This window comes from Agelaius tricolor, unplaced genomic scaffold (genome assembly GCF_023055355.1).
Source record: "Agelaius tricolor isolate 1412-34295 unplaced genomic scaffold, bAgeTri1.0.p SCAF_2, whole genome shotgun sequence".
Classification (NCBI taxonomy): domain Eukaryota; kingdom Metazoa; phylum Chordata; class Aves; order Passeriformes; family Icteridae; genus Agelaius; species Agelaius tricolor.
Genome location: NW_027269262.1, coordinates 92,472,674 through 92,492,973, shown reverse-complemented (window position 1 = coordinate 92,492,973; position 20,300 = coordinate 92,472,674). Strand labels below are relative to the sequence as shown.

The 20,300-nt window shown below is 51.5% G+C and overlaps 1 protein-coding gene across 3 annotated transcripts in view; it reads left to right on the top strand.

Annotated features, from left to right (window-relative positions):
- The window catches only part of PTP4A3 (protein tyrosine phosphatase 4A3), a 42,088-nt gene extending 22,458 nt beyond the window's left edge, over positions 1 to 19,630 (top strand). For all 3 annotated transcript variants that reach the window (XM_071421891.1, XM_071421893.1, XM_071421892.1), the window contains exons 2-6: positions 8,607 to 9,426; positions 10,716 to 10,808; positions 14,067 to 14,197; positions 14,532 to 14,606; positions 14,985 to 19,630. In XM_071421891.1, the coding sequence (XP_071277992.1) occupies positions 9,322 to 9,426; positions 10,716 to 10,808; positions 14,067 to 14,197; positions 14,532 to 14,606; positions 14,985 to 15,102 (522 nt within the window). In that variant the 5' untranslated portion in view covers positions 8,607 to 9,321 and the 3' untranslated portion in view covers positions 15,103 to 19,630. The remainder of the gene's footprint in view (positions 1 to 8,606; positions 9,427 to 10,715; positions 10,809 to 14,066; positions 14,198 to 14,531; positions 14,607 to 14,984) is intronic.
- The last annotated feature ends 670 nt before the right edge of the window (positions 19,631 to 20,300 follow it).

The window sequence follows — 20,300 nt, the reverse complement described above, 5'->3', positions numbered from 1 at the left end:
TTATGTTCAATATGAACCTGCCCTCCTTAAGTTTAAAGCTGTTGCTTTTTGTATTATCACTACAGGCCCATGTAAAAGTCTTTTTGAATCTTTTTTTTTTCAACCTCTCTTTAATACATTGAAAGCCTGCAGTGAGGTCTCCCTGATCACCAATTCCTGAGCTGGAGAAAGAGCCACTGCCAAATCCTCACCTTTTTATGCCCATCTGAGCCCAGCTGCAAGGTGCATTTCCAAAGGGCTTTGGGTTTCAGAAGTTCTGTAGTTGGGAAAAGACCTCAAGTTGCACCAAGGGAGGTTCAGGTTGGATATCAGGAAGAGTTTCTTCACTGAAGGAGTGACTCAGCATTGGAATGGACTGCTCAGGGAACTGATGGAAAACATGCCTGAAGTGTTCAAAAATGGGTAGACATGGTAGTCAGGAATGTGGTTTGGTGGGGCAGGATGGTACTTGGTTGAAGGATGGACTTGATGAGCATGGAGATCCTTTCCAACCTGAATGATTTTTTAATTCTGTCAACAGTTCTGTTATTCTGATTTGTAGACCCTGAGCTCTCCACTGCCTTATTCTCCTTCCTCCAAGTGATGCTTGATCCTCCTTCCTCCTCCTTCCAGTTTAGTCCCCCATCTCCCATGTAGACAAGGTGCAAATCAGGCTGAGGACATGAGGCAGTGCTTTACACACCAGGCAGGCTTGGCAGAGAGAGTGGAGACATTGCTGTCCCTCCAGCAAGAACAGCTGTGACTTTCAGCATTTCATGCCCTTTGATCTTTTATTTGAAAGAAAACCACCTTCATTTGCTTTGTGAGGTCCCATGGGTGGGGGGCAGCTCTTAGCACAGCTTTGGGGTTTTGATCAGGAGTGGCAGGGCCAAGGGATTTTGTCCCTCTTGCTGAGGATGGCTGGGCCCAGGAGGGTAGGAGAGGCTGCAGGGGAACAGGAGAGGGCACAGGATCAAGGCATGCTGTAGCCATGCATCCTAAACTGGCAGCTTGGAAGTACCCACCTTTGTCCCTAGAGCTTTGTCAACGTGTTGCTTTTGCAGAGCACTTGTCCTGTGGCAACCATGGAGCTCTGCTGTGGCTTTGTGCTGGAGCTAAGGAGTTTTCTGGAAGAGGGTTTTAGGGAAAAACATCTCTGCAGGACCTGAGCATGATGTGTTGTGGGGTCTTGATAACATTGCCAGACTTGGCTACATCCTGCCCAGGAGCAGCCTGTTTTCCCATCTCCCTTCTCTTGCTCCATGGCTTTTAATTACCCTGGCTGACACTCAACTGTGTTTCCTGCAGGACCTCTCTGTATTGTTGATACTCCTGAGGGGACATTTCTCACCTACATGGAGCATCTCTGTCCCATCCTGCTGGAAAAGGGACATCCCTGGAGGGGCTGTTTTAAGAGACAGTTTCTGCTGTTAAAGTGACAATAGCTGTGGCTGGAGAGGATGAGAAGGAGACAACCCAGGGGGTTTCCTTTCAGCACTGTCCCCATGGGCTTGGTGGCTGCCTTCAGAAGTGCTTTGATGTCCTTCACACAGGAGAGGGCTGGTGGTGCTGCCACCTCCCAGCAGCCTGTTATGATCTGTGTGACCCTGTCTCCGTGGGGTGAAATGTGTAAAACAAAAAGTGCAGAGCAACAGCAAGATGGTTTGGGAGGACAACCCCAGGCAGCACAGGGTCTCGATGATGGAGGAAGCTCAGAGACCCACAAACACCATCTAAGCCTTGTGCCACTGACTTGGAAGAGGTGCCTTTCTCCAGAGCTTGGCTTCTCTGGACAATCCTGACCATAGCTTGAAGCCATCAGAGATCTTTCCATGGGACACATCACAGGCAGAGCATGTTCTGTCCTGTGTTGCATGCCCAGCATGTCACAGAACACTATTTCAACATTGTCTGCAGGTCAAAATCCACCCTTTGGGTAGATTTGAGTCCCTCGGAGCCCCCTTCATCAGCAAACTTCCATCAAAGCCACCGCAGCCTGTCCGGGCTGGGGCTTGTGCAAGAGGCGCCAGTGACGCAGACAGGGCTCTGGTGGCCTTGGGTCAGGGCTCCTGGTGGCCTGACCAGGTAATGTAGGGACAACTTCCCATCAGAATCCCCCCTCTGAGGAGGGACATTGCAAATAGCAAAGTTCAGGTCTTGTGGGACAGAGGTTCAGGCTCAAACCGTACCTCAAAGGGGAGGTCATGGCAGCTCCTCCCTGCCCTTCGCAGGAGTGTGCTGCTGTTTCTCATGTTTGCCCCAAAAAACACATCATTCTGCACCCCCACCCCCAGGCTTTGCCACCTGCCACAAGTATTAAATTGGCTCAAAATACTGTGAGAAACCACAAGAAAAAAGCTGAACAGATGTTCAACTGCACCAGAGTTTCAGGGTGGGAGAGACACGTGGCAGTGGCACTTGTTGGGGGGGACCACTGGGGTCAGTTTGCCCCCAGTGTGTGTTTTGGGGCGAGGATGCTGCTTTAGGATTCTTTTCTTTCCAAAGATACTATTGGACAAGGCTTGAAGCCTGGAAATGCCCAATCACACACAGATTTGCTTTTTTTTCCCCTGATTCTTCTGGCCAAAAGAAATCCCTGAAGGATGAGGGGAGCTGGCCCCCAGTGTTTGGGGTGCCTGACTTCCCTGTGAGTTGGGCGCCGGAGCGTGGGGACCATCCATCCCCAAATGACCAAACTTTTCACCCCTCCCCAAAAAAACCCTCTAGGGCACACCCTCTGCAGATTTGGGAGGCAGCCAGCCCCAAGCCTGTTATTACTTTTCCCTGTGGAGCTGGCCTCTCTTCCTCCCCCTTCTTTTTTCTTTTTTTTTTTCCTCCTTTCCCTTCAAATCCAAGCCAGGAAAAACCTCTGACATCGGCACACGGCTGCAAGCTCCTCATGGCTGCTGGGGGAAGGCAGTGGAGGGAATATCCCAGACCATAAAACCAGGATCTCACTGTGAGCAGGGCCACCGGTGGCTGCCTGTGAGTTGTCCACTGCTGGGGACAGGGTGGGAGGGATGGATGGGGGACTTTGTTCAGCTGGGGGGGTTCCTTTTCCCCTCAGTGAAGAAGGTTTAGTGCCTTTTTGTGGTTTTTATGATTCTCTGGTGGCTGAATCTCTTCTGGTACAAGATGGAATTAGGTTAAAAAGCTGTCCATGGAGACCTCAAATTCGACTTGCTTGGGGGCTGCGTGAGAAGGGAAAAGCTGAAATTCCAGCTACAGGGCTGTTGAAGGGGTGCTTGAAGCATCATGTTTCCTCCAGGGCATTGCCCTGTGAGTTCTGGACAGGAGAGGCAGCCCTGACACTGGTGGCATCACAGGAATTCCAGTGTGAGCACAGGGTCCGTGTCCAGGGGTTATGAATCTGGGTGAGAGGGAAAAACAACTCCCAAAGGACCTTTGGAGACACTTTCCACTCTGTGCTTCAGCCTCTCTTCAAAGACAAAAGGTGCAAATACAAGATAAGAAAGGGTTGATCATGTTACCAGTGCCTCTGGTGCATTCCCAGCTTGCACAGTGCTGGGAAGACTTTGCTCTTCTTTTTATCTGGCTGGCTGGCTTGCTGCCTCAGTTTCCCCATTCCTCTCTCTTTCCCGGTGTCCTGAGTGCCTCCTGCTTGCAAATGCTGGCATCTTTCCCTGCTCTAAATGCTACCAAACTCTTTAAGTCCAACTGGAGCTGTAAAATCAAGGGCTGCACAGCTCTCTTTGGCAAAATTTTGTGTTAGCCAGTATTTACTGCACACCAAAAAGGATGTGGGGAAAGATGCATGACTTGGTTTATCTTGCAGGTGTGTTTTCATGGGCTGCCAAGAGCCCCCCCATCACTCTGCCTCAACACCTGTGCATTTTTAATCCTCCTTGTTGTGTTTTGCTCAGAAAACATCACGTGCAGCAAGAAAAACAACCTAAAAATTAACCCCTTGGAGGAAAAACCCCACAATGCTTCCCTGGCAGATGTTGCCAGGCACTGCTTCACTCCTGGCAGCAGGTACCCCACAGCCAGCACGGTACCCAGCATGGCTTTTCCAGGACATCCCATCTGCTCTGTCCAGCTCTGCCCCTGGAGCAGGATGTGCTGGTGCTGCTTGCACCTCTCCCCACAGATGCCGGCTCCTGCTGGGTGTTTTGTTTCCGTCGCTCTCCTCCTGGACCTTTCCTGTTTCCTTCCGTGCGGATGCAACTGGAGGAAATCTCAGCACATTGGCTGTGTCCCAGCTGCAGTCAGGCTGGGGACAGCACTGTGGCTCTCTGTGTCCTGGGATCTGTTCTCCCTGGCGGTGATGGTGATGGTGGCAGTGGTGATGCTGCTTGTGCTGGTGGAACCCAGTGTGGCAGTGGTAGTGTTGCTCATAGTGGTGGCAGCAGTGACACTGGTGGCAATGCTTGGAATGGTGGCAGTGCTGCTGCTGATGCTGGTGGCAGTGCTAGTGATGGCAGTGGTGCTCCTCCCACTGATAGCAGTGGTGACACTGCTGGCAGTGGTGGTGCTCATGGCAGTGGTGATTGTGGTGGTTGTGGTGGCAATGGAGACAGTGGTGGTGCTGCTGATTCTGGTTGCAGTGGTGGTGGTGGCAGTGGTGACACTGGTGGCAATGGTGACAGTGGTGGCACTGCTGGTACAAATTTTACGTGTGCAGCTGAGCCTCACAGGCCTGCTCCCTGTGGTCACTCATGTCAGTGGCAATGCATGTGTGCAGAAACTTCTGCATGGTGGTAACTGGAAATACTCAGAAACTTGGATTCAGTTCTCAGGGTGATGGAAGTGCTTGTTGGGAGCAGGGAGAGCAGGACTTCATCAGCCTTAAGGGGAAGGGGCTGGTCAGTGTCTTGCTACGTGAGCTGAAAGCAGGAGAGAGGTCAAGAAAGTGTGATACAGCTGGATGTTTTGTTGGATTTCTCTGAAGATGAACTTTGAACAGGAGATGTGCTCACTCCGAGCTCGCTGTATTTATGTACGGGTGAGATACACATTGTTTGGGTGAGTGAGAGCCTTTGTTCCGAGTCCCGCTGCTAAAGCTCATGCGGAGCGACACTTTGGCTCTGCAGAGCTTCCTTTTCCTTCTCTTGGGGATGTGCTGTGTTTAGGAAAACCTGACTCCACCATCTGTGTCCTGCTAGCCGGGTACCAGCAGCACAGCCATCAGGTCAGGCAGCTGCTCACACTCCAACCGAGCTCTTCCAGTCACTGGGTGAAGAAGATCTGACCTTTATTTTCCATCAAGTTGCCCTGAGGAAGATCAGCCTCATTCCTCTGTTGCAGGTTCAGTCCCTGGACATCTGGGATGAGGCCAAGACATTTGTAATGGCCTTGCCACACTGCAAATATTTCAGAGAGCCCTGTGATCCCCTCAGCTGTGAGGGTGTATAAGACGAGGAGATGATGGCTCAGTGGTCCCTTTCCCTAAGAGCCTTCACTGCTGTCTTGACACACTGGTGTGTGTTCATACTGGATCTTCAGTGGGCTCTTGGCTGCAAATTCTTGTGTAAGAAGCAGAAATTTCCACAGTCATGGTGAAAAGAGAATCATTAAAGTTGGAAAAGATCTTGAGATCAGTTGTTAACACTGCCAGGTCCACCACTAAACCACATGCCACATCTGTGAGCACTTCCATCTTTGAACGCTTCCAGGGATACTGATTCCACCACTTCCCTGGGCAGCCTGCTCCAATGTCTGAGCACCCTTCTAGTGAAGAAATTTTTCCTTATACCCAATCTAAACCTCCCCTGGCACAGCTTGAGGCTGTTTCATCTTGTCCTGTCCTTTGTTATGTGGAAGAAGAGACCAACCCCCACCTGGCTACAGCCTCCTTTCATCGAGGTTCCCCAAGACGGGTTTGAGCCTGACAGGCCAGCACTGCATTGCTGAGCATCCTCATCCAGGGCTTGTTCACTGTGTCCTCACATGCTTCCTCTACATCCCCCGGAGCGCTCAAATGAGAAGGATTTATATTCCACTTGGCAGGTTATTAATATTAGCTGAAATTCCCTTCTCCACATTGTTCTGCCACGCTTAATATGGAGATCAGCATCGCAAGCTGAACCGCCGGGGATGATTTGTGATTGAATACCCATTAGGGATTTATGGGCTTTGGGACTGAATTGCTGGGATGTGTGATTGCCAAAATACTTGAAACGCTTCCACTGGAGAGAGGAGACCTTGTGGGAAAGGAGCACTCGCTGTTCTCGTAGGCAGGCGGTTCCCACTGAGCCTCCCTTACTGGCAGCGAGCACGCCCAAGCCAATAAAAAATTGTCCAGGATCCAGAGCACCAATGGAGCATGAACTGTGTGCTGGATGATGACAGGGGGCAGCGCTGGCATTGGTGCTGGCAGCAGCTCCCAGCCCCAAAGGGCTGCTCAGCAGGTGGGATTTAATCCAGGACATGGGTAAACACGGGCACAGTTTGTATTGATGTCCCTGGCAGCTGGTTAAAACGAGGTATGAGTTTTTTTGGAGGGAGAAAAGTCACTTTTTTGATGCTTTCCCTTGTGCACCTTTGGTGCTGGTATGTCAAATCAGATTGATCATCAGGATCAGATCAAATCATTAGGACAGATGGCAATTAACACACTGGAAGCCTGAAGAGCAAAGGCATGAAAAGTAAAAGCAAAATATCCTCAATTCCTTTGTTTCACTGGGCTTTCAAGCTGATGGTGTGAGGCAATTCCTACTTTGCATCAGCTCTTCCCTTGCCCCACAGCAGGCAACTGTGGCTGCCCATCTCTCCCACCTCCCATCCCTTTTTGTGGTTGTGCTGGCCAGCAGATTGGCAGCTGGACATGTAGGAGCCACACAGCCAAAACCAGCCCAGAATTACCCTCCAGAAATAACAAATTGGTTCTTACCCAGCCATGGTGAGATCGTCTTGGGAAGAAGCAGACCCCACAGACAAAGTTATAGGTGGGTTCATCACTGAAAAAGCACGGTGAACACTGGGGGAAGCAGGTTTCCCAGCCCATCTTGCAGGATGATTGCAAGCTTTGAGCAAAAATTCTACCTGCTGTGGTCCAGGTGGGGAGGATCAGCTACCCTGGGGGGTTCAGCATCATCTGTGGGCTGAGCTGCTCTGAATCACACCTAAAATGCTGCAGAGAGGCAGCCCTCACCTCACTCCCATGCCTCAGCCAAGGTCCCAGCCTCCATCAGCTGCTAAACTCTGATTTCTCAATGGGGACTGGAAAGTCATCCTCCCTGAATGTCCCACTTATGCCCTGCAGCCCAGGCAGGGTTTGAACTTTGCAGAACATCCTTGCAGGAGTCTGGGATAGCATTATCCCCTTCTTTATGGGCAAAAAAGTGTGAAGTCAGGTGTGATAGAAAATGGTTGTTGGGAAGAGTCTGTGATTTTAGCAGCCAAACTGGGCACATTCAGCAGAGCAGTTCTGCTTCCCCTGACACCTCACCTGGCTTTTTTCCTGTCGCTATTTAACTTCTTCATTCCTGGGTACCACTGGAGAAGCAGGAGGTGTTAAACACATTGTAAATGATGCTCAGGCCTGGACAAACCCATTGTCAGCACCCAGGTGCTGTTATGAGCTGGTCAGGGCTCAGCTCATCTCCCTGCTCCCACCTTGTCTCATTGCATAAGGGTTAAACAATCCAGAGGGGAAAGTTTCTGGCTGCTATGAGGAGAGCTAAAGGGGTGCCTGCTGGCCTGGCTCGGGTTACTTATGTGCTTATGGTCTATTTTGAGGCTCTGGCCACCCAGCACTAAGCAGCCACTGACCTGGGGAAGGACCAGCTTCAAAACAAGAGTCCAGTGGGGAACAACCTGGGGAGGCTCTGGCTGGGTTTTCCTAAGCTCTGAGTGGGGCTGGCAGAGCCCTTGCCTCTCTGCTGGGCCCATCATCTCATGGATTTGAGTATTTACACAGTGGGAGTTGATTTTCTTTCTTAATTCTTCCCACTGCCATCCTTGAAAGCAAAGATGCCACGGGTGGAGGGGCCAGGCTCCGTTACTGGGAGCGATGTGCCGGCGGTGTGGGAATGTGGATGAGCAGGCAGGGAGACACATCCATCACCAACCCTGGCAAAACCACACACACACAACCCCCTCCTTGCCCCCCCCCTCCCCAAGATAGCTCATTTGCAGGCAGCTTAATTCTCCTAAGAGCATTAGAGGTGCATTTAGTGGACATGAGCCCAGCGCCAGGAGCATGTGGCCGATTAGCAGCAGCGGCAGCTGGTTTCGGACACAGCGTGCATTTGGGGTGGAGATACTCAACGTGCTTTTTGGGGACACAAAGGTGAGGTCTGGGGGGGTCTGGATGGGTGTCAGGGGGGTCAGCTGGCATGAATTGGGTGCTTAATTCCACCAGCAGGTGCAGGTGTTGGGTGGTATATGGGAGCAAGGCCTTCCCTGCCATGTGCTATCTGTTCTGCAGGTGAAATGTGAGTTGCCCCCTCTGGCTTTCCAGTGCCATTTCAGCTCTCCAGACGATATTTCAGCTTTAGCTTTAAATACCACCTCACTTTCTAATTTGTGATCTCCTGTTAAGATGAGAATGGTCAGGGATGCTCACAGGGGATGTAGAAAGTGAGGGGCGCCCACACCAGCCAGGGGCTTCCTTGGGGAGGAGCACACTCTCACCACAGCATTTCCCTTTCTCTCCCCCGCAGCCTCGCTCTGCACTGGGATTTATGGAGGTGCTGAGGAGCAGCTGTGAGCCCCACAACCGCCGGCAGCCCGCCCTGTGAAGCAGCAGCCCCCGGCCGCCTCTCCTCGTCCCGCCCAGCACCCCGACCCTCCGACTCAACCATTCAAGGCTCCCGTGCATGGATCGCCCCAGCGAGGCACCGCTGCCCGACGCCACCGACGCCGCCCCGTAGGCTCCCGGCCCCCCGTGCCGCCCCCAAGTACTCCACATACCCCGATGGGGTAACGTGACGGGGGCCACCCTCCCGCCACCACCAAGCACCCCCATATGCAGAGGCCTTTCTAGAGCGCCCGGGAGCGCGCGGCACTGGAGGCAGCAGCCGCTTGCCGTCACACACACACACAGAGGACGCCAACACTACAGCAAAGGGATTTTTTTTTAATTATTATTATTATTATTTCATTAATATTATTTTTTTCCCCCCATCTGGCTTTTTTTTTTTCCCCCTGGGAGGCTTGTGGTGTGTCAAGGAAGCTGGTGCGCTCCCAGGAGTTGGGATTATTTGCACAACGTCTGTATATTGAGTTCTCGATCCTCTTTTATTTTTATTTTTGAAGCACAGAGGGGTCGTTGGGTTTTTGTTTGGTTTTGGTTTTTTTTGCCCCTCCACACCACTCTTTTCTTGGGTTTGTCCCCTGCCACTGTCAGCACCACCTCACCTTCCCACTGTCCTCACCATGGCCCGGATGAACCGCCCTGCACCTGTGGAGGTCTGCTACAAAAACATGAGGTTCCTCATCACCCACAACCCCACCAATGCCACGCTCAGCACCTTTTTGGAGGTAAGGAGGAGAGATTGGAAGGTGTGGACCAGGGTCCAATTGCATATTTTGGGGCTAAAAGCCGATGTCGATGAGAGGGCAGCACATCCCCCTTGGTACCACAGCCCCTGGTGGCATCCTGGGGCAGTGGATCCAATCATTGCCAGCTTTTTGGAATGGGATGATTTTCAGCACCCCAAGTGTGATATTTTGGCACAGTAGAGATGGAGCAGAGTTTCCCCATTCCTGTGGCATCCCTTGCCAGATCCACTAGCACATCATGTCACAGGGTTTTGGAGTGATGCACATGGGTGCACACAACCTGCTCTGTCCCTCCCAGCACCTCAATAATGGCTTTTGATCCCAAATATCCCAGGGTATTTCCAGTGCCTAGAGTGTGTTGGGTAGTGCTGGAGAGCTTGTTGTTGAAGAGCCAGCACGGGTAGCAGCTGTGTGAGTGCCACTCCTCAGGGTGGCTGTGAAGGTGGCTGTGATTTGGGGACAGTCACCCCATACTCGCTGCAGAGGGCGATGGGGACCACACTAGTGGGAAGGGAGAAAAATTCCCCTTTTCTCCAACCTCTTAGACTTTTGGCCAGGCTGCTGAGCATGTGGGGCTCACCACGGTCTGGTGAGCGGCCGTGGGGAACAAAGGAGGTGGATCACTGGGGATGATCTCATGGTTCCCGGCGAGGCCGGCGCACCGGGCGCGTAATCCGGGGGCAATCCTCGCGCCGGGCACTGAGCCATGCTGGAAGCATCCCAAGGCCCACGCCTGAGCCTGCAGCGGGTTGGAGCGATGATGGGATACAGCAGCGAGGTGGAGAAGGAGCCCCTGAGCCATCTTTGAGATGCTGAGCTTGGCTGGCGGGGCATGCTACGACTCCCACACTGCTGCCTCCATGCATTTCTGCACCAGGAGTGTGACCTCAGCAGGCACAAACAATTTCTCCTTCAGAGGACTGGCACCCATGTCAGGGATGTTTCTTTGCCTGAGGTATAAAATCCCTGCTGATGAGGCTGTCAGGGCTTAAAAATAAATGGCCCCATTGGTACTCGTGACTCTGAGGAGTCATGAAGATGCTGCTTAAAAATCCTACAAGGCCACGTGGCTTCATTGTCCTGGGATTTCATGTTTCCTTGTGCCTGCCAGGGATGGACCATGAGTCAAGGGTTCAGAGAAGGGCCACAGCACCGTTTAAGGGTCCACACTGCTCCACATGGTCATAGCAGGGCTTGGATGTGTCAGGGTTAAGTGGGGTGCATTTGGCAGGGTCTGTTCAGACCCCTCCTTCTCCTTCCCTCCCCAGGACCTGAAGAAGTACGGTGCCACCACGGTCGTGCGAGTGTGTGAAGTGACCTATGACAAGACCCCCCTGGAGAAGGACGGCATCACTGTCATGGTAGGTGGGCAGCAGGATGGGCACCAAGGGGCTGCCCCAACACCACCCATAAAAATCTCATCCCCTGGGGCTGTTAAACACCGTGGCAGCCCAGTACAGCATCACACTGAGGCAGGAGCAGAGCTGGAAGCCCAGCTGAGCTGAGCTGAGGCTGGTGCTTTAAAAAGAGCCGTGCTGCCCACGCAGCCGAAACTGTGACTCACTGGCTGAGTCGGCAGCTGCCTCCCTGCCTGTTGCTCAGGCTCTGAAGCATCCAGGGATGAGAGCTCCTGATCCCACGAGGAAGATGCACGTGGTTCCCGTTCCCCCCGGCGTTATCTTATCCTGGGGGGTGCTGTGAGCTCTTCCAGCAGCTGGTTGGTGCAGCTGGGGGGGATGAAAGGAGCAGGCAGCAAGCTGGGAAAGGCAGAGCACGCAGCTGCCTGGGCTGTATCTTGGCTGATAGGTAATTGAAGATGATGTCAGATGTGATAGCCCTGCCAGGGAGTTCAGCTCCAGCTGGGAAGTGAGGCTCTGCTTATTATTTAGGGAAGGCTTTGGAAATGCCTTGTGTCTCCTGGGGTGGTCGTCTGTGTGTAGGACCTCTTAATATAGCTCTGTCTGTATAATGTATATCCTAGAGAGAGAGGAGGCTCTTAGATCCTCAGGGATATGGGTGGATAATCCCATGGCTCTCTAGATACAGATCCTCCAGATGCAGATGTCTCTAGATAGAGATGCAGTCTGTGTCTCTACTGGATGTATCTTGGAAATATCACTGTATCCTGCATATATGAATCTGTACGTTTGAGATCATATCTGCTCACTTACACACCAAATTCTGCATTTTACCCCATTTCTAACTGGAGCCTCCAGTCTGAGTTCCTATATCTAGGATATATCTACCTCTTTACATCTCTTACATCTCTTTTATGTGGAGAGATACATATCTAGGATGTGTTTTGTATAGAGAGTTAGAGAAACTATACAGGACACTGTATAGAAACTAAATAGCTTCTATATCAACATTTCTATAACCATACAGAAACTATATAAGGCAAATCAAGAGATATCTATAATCTGGTTTTCTATAGATAGATGTATCTCTGCAGATACAGAAATATCTCTATAATTATATCAAATCTCTGTATATTTTTGAGATATCATGGTATATATTTTTATTTGATATACACAGTTTGGTATATTTTTATCTGTATCCTCATTTATTTATCTGTATCCTCATAGATATATCTGGCATATAAATATATCTTGGTGCACAAGTCTGATGAGGAACAGCTGAGGGTTTTTAGCCTGGAGAAAAGGAGACTTGGGGAAGATCTTTCCTCTCTAAAACTCCCTTAAAGGAGGTTGTAGCCAGGTGGGGGTTTCTACCTGTCAGGTAGCAAGCAACAAGACAGGAGGAAATGACATTTAGTTGCTCCATGGGAGGTTTAGATTAGATATTAGAAAAAATTTCTTCACTGAAAAGGTTGTCAAACATTGAAACAGCCTGCCCAGGGAAGTGGTGGAGTCACGATCCCTGGAGGGGTTTAGAAGAGCTGTAGATGTGGCACTTGGAGACACGGTTTAGTGGTGGCCTTGCCAGTGCTGGGGTAACAGTTGGACTTGACAATCTTAGAGGGCTTTTCCAACCTAAACAATTCTATGCTTCTATATATAGACCATATATAGGTCTGTATATGGAGAAGTGAAGGCTCTGGGGAGACCTTAAAGCCCCTTCCAGTCCCTAAAGGGGCTGCAGGGGAGCTGGACTATTTACACAGGCATGTAGTGATAGACCAAGGGGCAACGTCTTTCAACTGACAGAGAGCAGATTTAGAGGAGACATAAGGAAAAAGGTTTTTATCATGAGAGTGGTGAGACACTGGCACAGGTTGCCCAGAGAAGTTGAGGCTGCCCCATCTCTGGAAGTGTTCATGGCCAGGTTGCAGCAAGCTGGGGTAGTGGAAGGTGTCCCTGCCATGGCAGAGGGTTGGACTAGATGATATTTGAAGGTGCTTTCCATCAGGGGATGATTCTTTAGGGTGCTGTGTCATCCCTGGTGTGAGCCCCTGACCTACACTCATGGCTGCAGGAAGGACATGGCCCTGCAGGAGGAGATGGCCTTGCAGGACAGGCACAGGCCAGCCAGGGGGGCTGGCTCAAACACTGCAAATACCCTGAAGCCCAGAGTGCTCCTTTGCTATCAAATCCCAACAGAAATCTCACCACCTGTTCAAACACTGAAGTGAAGCAGCTTATTTTGCCATCTCACACCAAGGGTGACTCCAGCACAGCAGCTTAGTGACTCACTCCTCAAAATCTAGGATTAGGGCCCAGTACCCCCCACCCTTCAGGGCTCACCAAGCCACATCCTCTCAAGGGATGCTTCCCTTCCTGTCTCTCTCTGCCAGTGCTGCATAGCCAGTGGCCGTGCTCCTCCTGACAAATCTGTTTTGGGAAAGAAATCCCCATTTTGGGACACTTAACCCTTGTAACTGAGCCCAGGGCTGAGGAATATCAAATGCAGAATCCATTTGACCAACTTCCTCACCATGCTCCAATTTTGAACCCCTGCAATTTGAGGATGAAGCTCAGAAGGAGATGGGATTTTTTTGTTTTCATCCCTAAATGGCCTTTTCTGAAGGATGGTATTTGAATGGCCCCATTTGGAGTGATCTCCCTTCCTTTGACTCTCTCTCTAGGGCTGTGTTAGTGGGTCCCCAGACCATTCTTTTGGTGTTCCCCTCCATGTGTTGCAGGAAGCTGAATTTCAGCACCTCATCAAGCTCTGAGATTTCAACCTTCTTCAATCCACCTTTGCTCAAATCCCCTGCAGTGTGCTCCCAAATTCTGGAATTAGGAGCTGGCAGGAAAGAGGATGGGAACTGCATCACCCCAAAGCTCAGTGAGCTCATCTGGATGGGGATGGAGCATGAGGTGGCCATCCTGGTCTGCAGAAGCAGGAGGTCATGGGGACCATGCTGCAGATCCTACAGGTGCTCCTGTAGGCTGAACGTGTCCATAGGAGGCCAGAGGACTCCAGACCCAGATTTGTGTGGCTTCAAACCCTGAGCCAAAGCAGCCAGGGAATTCCTGTATGCCAGATGATGCCACAAAACCACTGTATCCCCACAGAGCTACGCTGTGAGCCCAGTTCTGGCACTCTTCTACCTCCCTGCAGCTGAGGCCCCAAACACCATCACCCCGAGTGAAAAACAGCCCCTGAAAGGTTTTCCCCAGAGACTTGACAACATTTCTCTCTTCCCAACCTTGCAGGATTGGCCATTTGATGATGGAGCACCTCCTCCCAGCAAGATTGTGGAAGATTGGCTCAACTTGTTGAAGACCAAGTTCTGCGAGGACCCCGGGTGCTGCGTGGCCGTGCACTGCGTGGCCGGCCTGGGGCGGTGAGTCCGAGCCCAGCACCTCAGCTGCCAGCCCTCATGAATGCAGCAGAGGGAAAACCATGCCAGCTCTCCTCTTCCCCTTCCCTAGCCCTGCTCTGAGCAGGGTTTTGTCCCAGCTGCCACCTCCCCAGGAAGGAGGAGAGGGACAACCATGCCAGTACTCCTCCTTCCTTTTCCCAGTCCCTCTTCGAGCGTGGTTTTGTGAAACCTTAGTGGGAATAGGTGTTGATGGCAGGGGATTTTCTACCTGACCTTCTCCTCAAATTTTAAATGCTGGATATCAGCCTCTGGGCTGTGTGACTGGGGAGTGACAGCCACTGCTTCTGCCTTTCAGTGCTCCCGTCCTTGTCGCGCTGGCCTTGATCGAGAGTGGGATGAAGTATGAAGATGCCATCCAGTTCATCCGACAGTAAGTGGAGCAGTGTTGGGGTGTTAGGGCAGAAAGTCCCTCTCTGAGGGAATGGAGACATCTGGCATGTCCCAGGGTGTGGTTTTTTTGGTGACACCGGGGTTGCTTTTCTCTCCTTTGGGAGTGGGAAAACAATGCATTGGCATGGAGCATCCCTGAGGGGCTTTTGGCATGTCCTGGGACTCAAAGGGTGGATGAGCAAGGAAAGCTGCTGGGCTCAGTGCCTGTCTCCATCCCTGGAGGGTGCACCTGGCTTCAGCCTCCAAAATCCCTTCCTGCTCCAGGCAGGGGAGCTCAGCCCCCCAACAAGAGTGGTTTGGGGTGGGAGGGATCTCATGCCACACCTCTGACTCTTCTGGCATTTCTCTGTCCCTGCAGGAAGCGCAGAGGAGCCATCAACAGCAAGCAGCTGACGTACTTGGAAAAATACCGACCAAAGCAGAGACTCCGATTTAAGGACCCTCATAACCACAAGAACAAATGCTGCATCATGTAACCTCAATGACCTCTTGCCAAAATCCGTGCACAGACCCCCAGGCACTCGCACACATCCCACCCCTCACCTCCTGGCCCAGCCCTGCACTCCCCACGTGCTGTCCCTCTGCCAGGGCTGGGCTGGGGACATGGAGCATCTCCAGTGTGTTCCAGCACTCACAGCACACTCGTCTTGCTGGATCCCCAAAAAAGGCTGCTCTCTCCAGCTGCAGCCCCAAGGAGGGAAGGCAGCACTGCCCTTAGACTCTTGGTGTTAGCAGGCAATGAGCTCGTGTGACTGTTCTTCATCACCATCCTCCTCCCCCCTTTCCCCTCCCATTGCACTGAGAGGGGTGGGCAAAGGGTGCTTGGTTTGGGGTGATGCAGGCAGGGCTCTGCCAGCTGAGAAGGGATGGGGTGCAGAAGAGCCAGAGCATCCCCAGAAAAGCCTTTCCCCACCTCTTCCCCATAAATAAGGGCTGCAGCAGCAGGGATGGAGGTGGGGATGGCACAGTGGCCTCAGGGGGAAAGGTGGTGATAGCAGGGAGAGGTGACAGGGGCTCTCAGCTCAGTGACCCTTGTGAGCAGGGGAAGGGCTGAGCTAAGACCCCCAGCACCATTCCCTTTCTCCTGGCCCCTCTGTCAGCTCACCACCTCCCTGTTGCCTCAATGCCAGCCAGGATGCTGCAGATGGGGCTTGCTGGGAACTTGCTCCAGTGAAGGCAGAACTGCTGGGAACCTCAGGGACCACAGCAGGGCTTGGAGGCACTCAGCTTTGCTGGGGTGCTGGATCAGCACTGGGTCCCCCAAAGTGTGGGGTGCTCTTATTTACAGCTTCCAAATTCAGTGCCCAGGGTGGTGGGTTCTCTGCTGCCCTGTCCCCACCCCTGAGCTGTGGCACAAACCCCAATTCTGGCTGCAGTGCCCTGGGGCACAGTGTGCCTCTCAAGGCACATCCGTGTCCTCCACCACCACTGCATTTGCTGGCCAAGGGGCTGGGCTGCAGCTCTCCTAGGGCATTTGGGGTGTTCCTGGCAAGAGCACATGACCTAATTTTGCACCTGCCTTTTCCATATCTGTACCAAGGCACCTGGCACACACCCAGCTGGGGGGGCTCAGAGCTGCCCCTGAGCTGGGACATGAAACATCTCTCAACTTTCTGCCTTTGAACGCTTGCAGCAGCTGGAGCAGTGGGCACGTAGGGGGTGTGGGGGTGGGTTTTTTTCTTTAAATGAGGATAACAAGAAATTTGCTAATTAAAGGAAAAAAAAAACTTTAAAAAATACCCTGTTTGTCTTCCACACATCCTCTGGCCATTCTTTCTCCTGTCACTGCCCAGTAGAGCCCAGGAGGTGACCCATGGTCCCCCAGACTGATCCCCAGCACTGTGTCACAGCTGGCTGCCATCCACTACCACCAGGACACACATGTGGCCCAGGGGATGCTCCAGGTGTCCTTGGGGCCCACTGCTGCTCACACCTCAGCTGCAGAGGATCACAGTTGTTGGGACAAGGAGGGCTGATCTTTCTTCCACCTCTTGGGGTTTTAGGCTGGGCAGCTTGAGATGCCCTCAGTGTCCTGTTGACCCTGAGTTGGGTCTCTCCAAAGGTTTGTGTGCCTCCCAAAATGTAGATATTCAGAGACATTGGCTTCAGGGCATTCATCTCTTGGGACAGGTGGTGAGGAAGGCTGGTTAGACACCTTCAGTACCTGCAGGAGGCTGGGGCCTGCTTTGTACCACCACATGGGTGAGCAGCTGAGGTGTTTGGAGCTGTTTCCAGCACCACTTCACCGGTCCTGATAGAGGCCAATCCCACTGCAGGGCAGGGAAGGCCATCCTTTGGGATAAGCTGTGGTGCTGAGTGAGCTGGGGACCCTGCACATGTGGCCCTGGAGTTGTCACACCCCACACCTTGGGCCTGTCCAACATTGTGGGTCAGCCCTTAATCCCTTGAGTTTCTCCTGCTCTATCCCAGGCTGTTGGTTCCCATGACTCATGGAGAAGGCTAAAGGGTCAGTGTTGATTGGGAATAGTGTGGATTGGGCTGATAAAAAGGCCTGACCCTGCATTAGAGCACCCTGCTGGGTGGGTCACCATCCCCTTCCTGCTTAGGTCTGTCCTCCTGCTGCTAAAATAGGCCCTGCTCCTTCCCCAGGGACATAGGAGGTGGTTTGGCATTGTGGTGGTGACAGCCCCAGTCCCTGCTAGCCAGGAAACCTCCCTATCCCATGCCCTTCCTTGTGGGAACTGTTGCTTTATGGGCCTGCAGACCTTTCTGTCCTGGCAAGATGAGTTTTCCTCACCCATGCTCATGGCAGCATCACCTGGAACGTTGCCCGGGGCAGGAGGTCCTGGGATTCAGCCACGATGCCTTTGAGCTGGACTCAGGCTGGGGACAGAGGGATTTGAATTCAGCCTCCTTTGGCCAGTCTTGAGCAAGACTTCACTTAGGTCTCAGCCTGGGTGGAACATGAGGGGGACAGGCTTTGCTTTATGTAGCATCAACCCAATCACCTTAAAATTAGGGAGCTTCTGGTATAAAAGCAGTCCTTGATCTGGCCATGTGGCCAAATCCTGAGGGCATCTGGCTGGCAGGGTGGCATCTTGATCCTCCTCAGTTTATGATTCACTGAAAAAAAACGACAAAAACCAACAAATCATGCTGATTTAATTGTCCTAGATATTTTTCCTTTTTTTTGTTTTCATGGATATCTCCCCCTTAACCCTAAAATGGGCTGCTTCCATGGAAAGGATACCTTGGCAGCCCAAGAGCTGCTGTTTTGCATGAAGGGCTGAATTCAAAAGTTTCTCTGGGCTGGACTGCCAAATATTTAGGATTTTTTTTTTTTTTAATACGGACTTGGGCTCCTTCCTCTGAGGTACCAGCTCCTCAATGTTTCAGCCTAGAGAAGGTTACAGAAGCAACAGACTGGGGAAATTGAGAGGTCTTCCAAGGGGGGTTTGGGTTAGAAATCTCAAAGAGCTCAAAAGTCTTGAGACAGTTTGGCAAGGGGGAAGGTTGAAACTCAGTAGACAACACCAGACAAGGGCTCATGGTTTGGGCTGCTCTTGGGTTCTCTCCTTGTGCACTAATCCTCATTTCACCTCAAATGCCAAGATGCTGGAAGGAGAGCCCTGAAAACCTGATGTATTTGCCAACACTGTCACTGCTCCGGTTGTTTCCATCGAGTCCTGGCAGATGTCACAGGGAGCAGACACCCCCATGGCTTTGGCTACAAAGCAGCCACCTCATCCTGCCCTTTTCTCCAGAAGCAAAGGCTCAAACTGGGTTTTAATCATTTCTCACCCCTATCCCCCCCTTATCCACCTCCTCACCTTCTGTGGAATTCCCACAATTTGCAGGGACAAGGCTCCAAATTGGTGCAAGAACTTTAGAGACCCAAGGGATGGCAAAGCAGAGGTGGCCCAACATCAAACCAAGAGCCTGCAGCCTTTACCCAGGAGTCAGTCATGTCTGAGCCTCGTGTGAGGGAATAAATCTGAGCAGGAATTGTAGCTGTGTCCTCTCACCAGTGGCACACAGCACACATATGGCCTCAAATATCCCTTCTGTTGTTTGTTTTCCAGTCAGATGGAGCACGTGGAGGGGGTGGGATGGTGGGAAGGCAGGAAATGTGGCCATCACGAATGTCCAGCTCTTAATTTCAGAAAGTTCTGGTGACACACGTGTAAAGACTTCACATTTGTAAATTGATATTACGAGTCTTGCAGTAAGGCTGACACTGTGGTGCTTGGGCTGGGAGCTTCAGAGGTTTATGTGGAACAGATTTCCCGAGAAAGCAGAGTCTGGCTCTACCCACAACAGAACGAGTCGTTTCCTTTTTTATTTTTTTTCATTGGGTTTGTTTGGTTTTTATTAGTCCCAGTGGGAAAGCTCACAGGGAGATTCGTGACTTCCATGCAGTTTCCAAGGTCTTGGATCTATTTTGCTGCCAGCACGCTGGGTAGGTGCAGCTTGGCGGGTGGCTTTGGATGGGATTCTGTCTGGTGGGAGACAAATGTGGCTGGTTCTTGGCACAGAGGGGAGTCCTGGGCCGGCCTCTTGCAGACATTCCCGGGGAGGGGGCGTTCCTCTGCTTCCCTTCAGACTATGATCTCCCAATGAACTCTCCACTTCCCTGCTGTTCCTTTCTGTGCAACAAAGAACTGCATATTTTCCTTTTTAACCCCCTGAGCAACCATAGCAGTGTGTAGATTAAGCCCAGATGACTTTTTTTTTTTTGGTTGAGTTTTTTGGGGGTTTTTTTTTGGGTTATTTTTTTTTTTGGTCTGAGCCATAGCTAAATTATTGTACCCAATGCTTTTTGTATCAGATGGCATCACTTTGAATATGCAGATGAGGTATAGGATCTTGACACTTTATAACCTTTTTAAAAAGAAATTTGTCTGTTTACTTAATGTCTTGTGTAAAAAGGAAAAAAAAATGTATGCCTTCGGTAATCACTTTTTTTTTTTGGTTTTTTGAGTTTTATGAAATTACAGTGGTTACACTCCAGCAGCAAAATAAAAAAGCGTTCACTGTTTTGTACATCCCTGTGTGCCTGGTGCTGCTAATGGGAATTATCAGGATGTGGGAGGCAAAGGCAGAGCTGAACTCTGGCCAAGGGTGGAAGTGTATGGGGGAGTTTGTTCTGGCTGGAGAAGAGAGGGCTTCAGGAAGGCCTTAGAGCACCTTCAGTGCTACAAGAGAACTGGAGAGAGAATTTGCAAGGGCTTGGGGTGACAGGACAACAGGGAATGGCTTCAGACTGACAGAGGGTGGGTTTAGAAGAAGAAATTCTTGCCTGTGAGGGTGGTGAGGTCCTGGCACAGGTTGCCCAGAGAAGCTGTGGCTGCCCCATCCCTGGAAGTATTTAAGGCCAGCTTAGATGGGGTTTGGAATAACCTGATCTAGGGAAAAGTTTCCCTGGCCGTGGTGGGGCAGTTGGAACCCTATGATCTTGAAGATCCCTTCCAACCCAAACCATTCCATGATTTTTTATCCAGTAGATCCTAACCTTGACTGGACACTCTGGAGTACACCCAGAGGACACACTACACACACCTCACCTGATCTCATGAAATCAGTTGGGTTTTTAACTCTGCTACCCATGACCAAGGAAGGCAAAGACCAATCTCCATGGAGGCTGAGGAGTTGGAGCTTGCACAAACAGGCTGGTAAGCAGGGAAAGCTGACACAAAGTTGTGTGAGCTCCCAA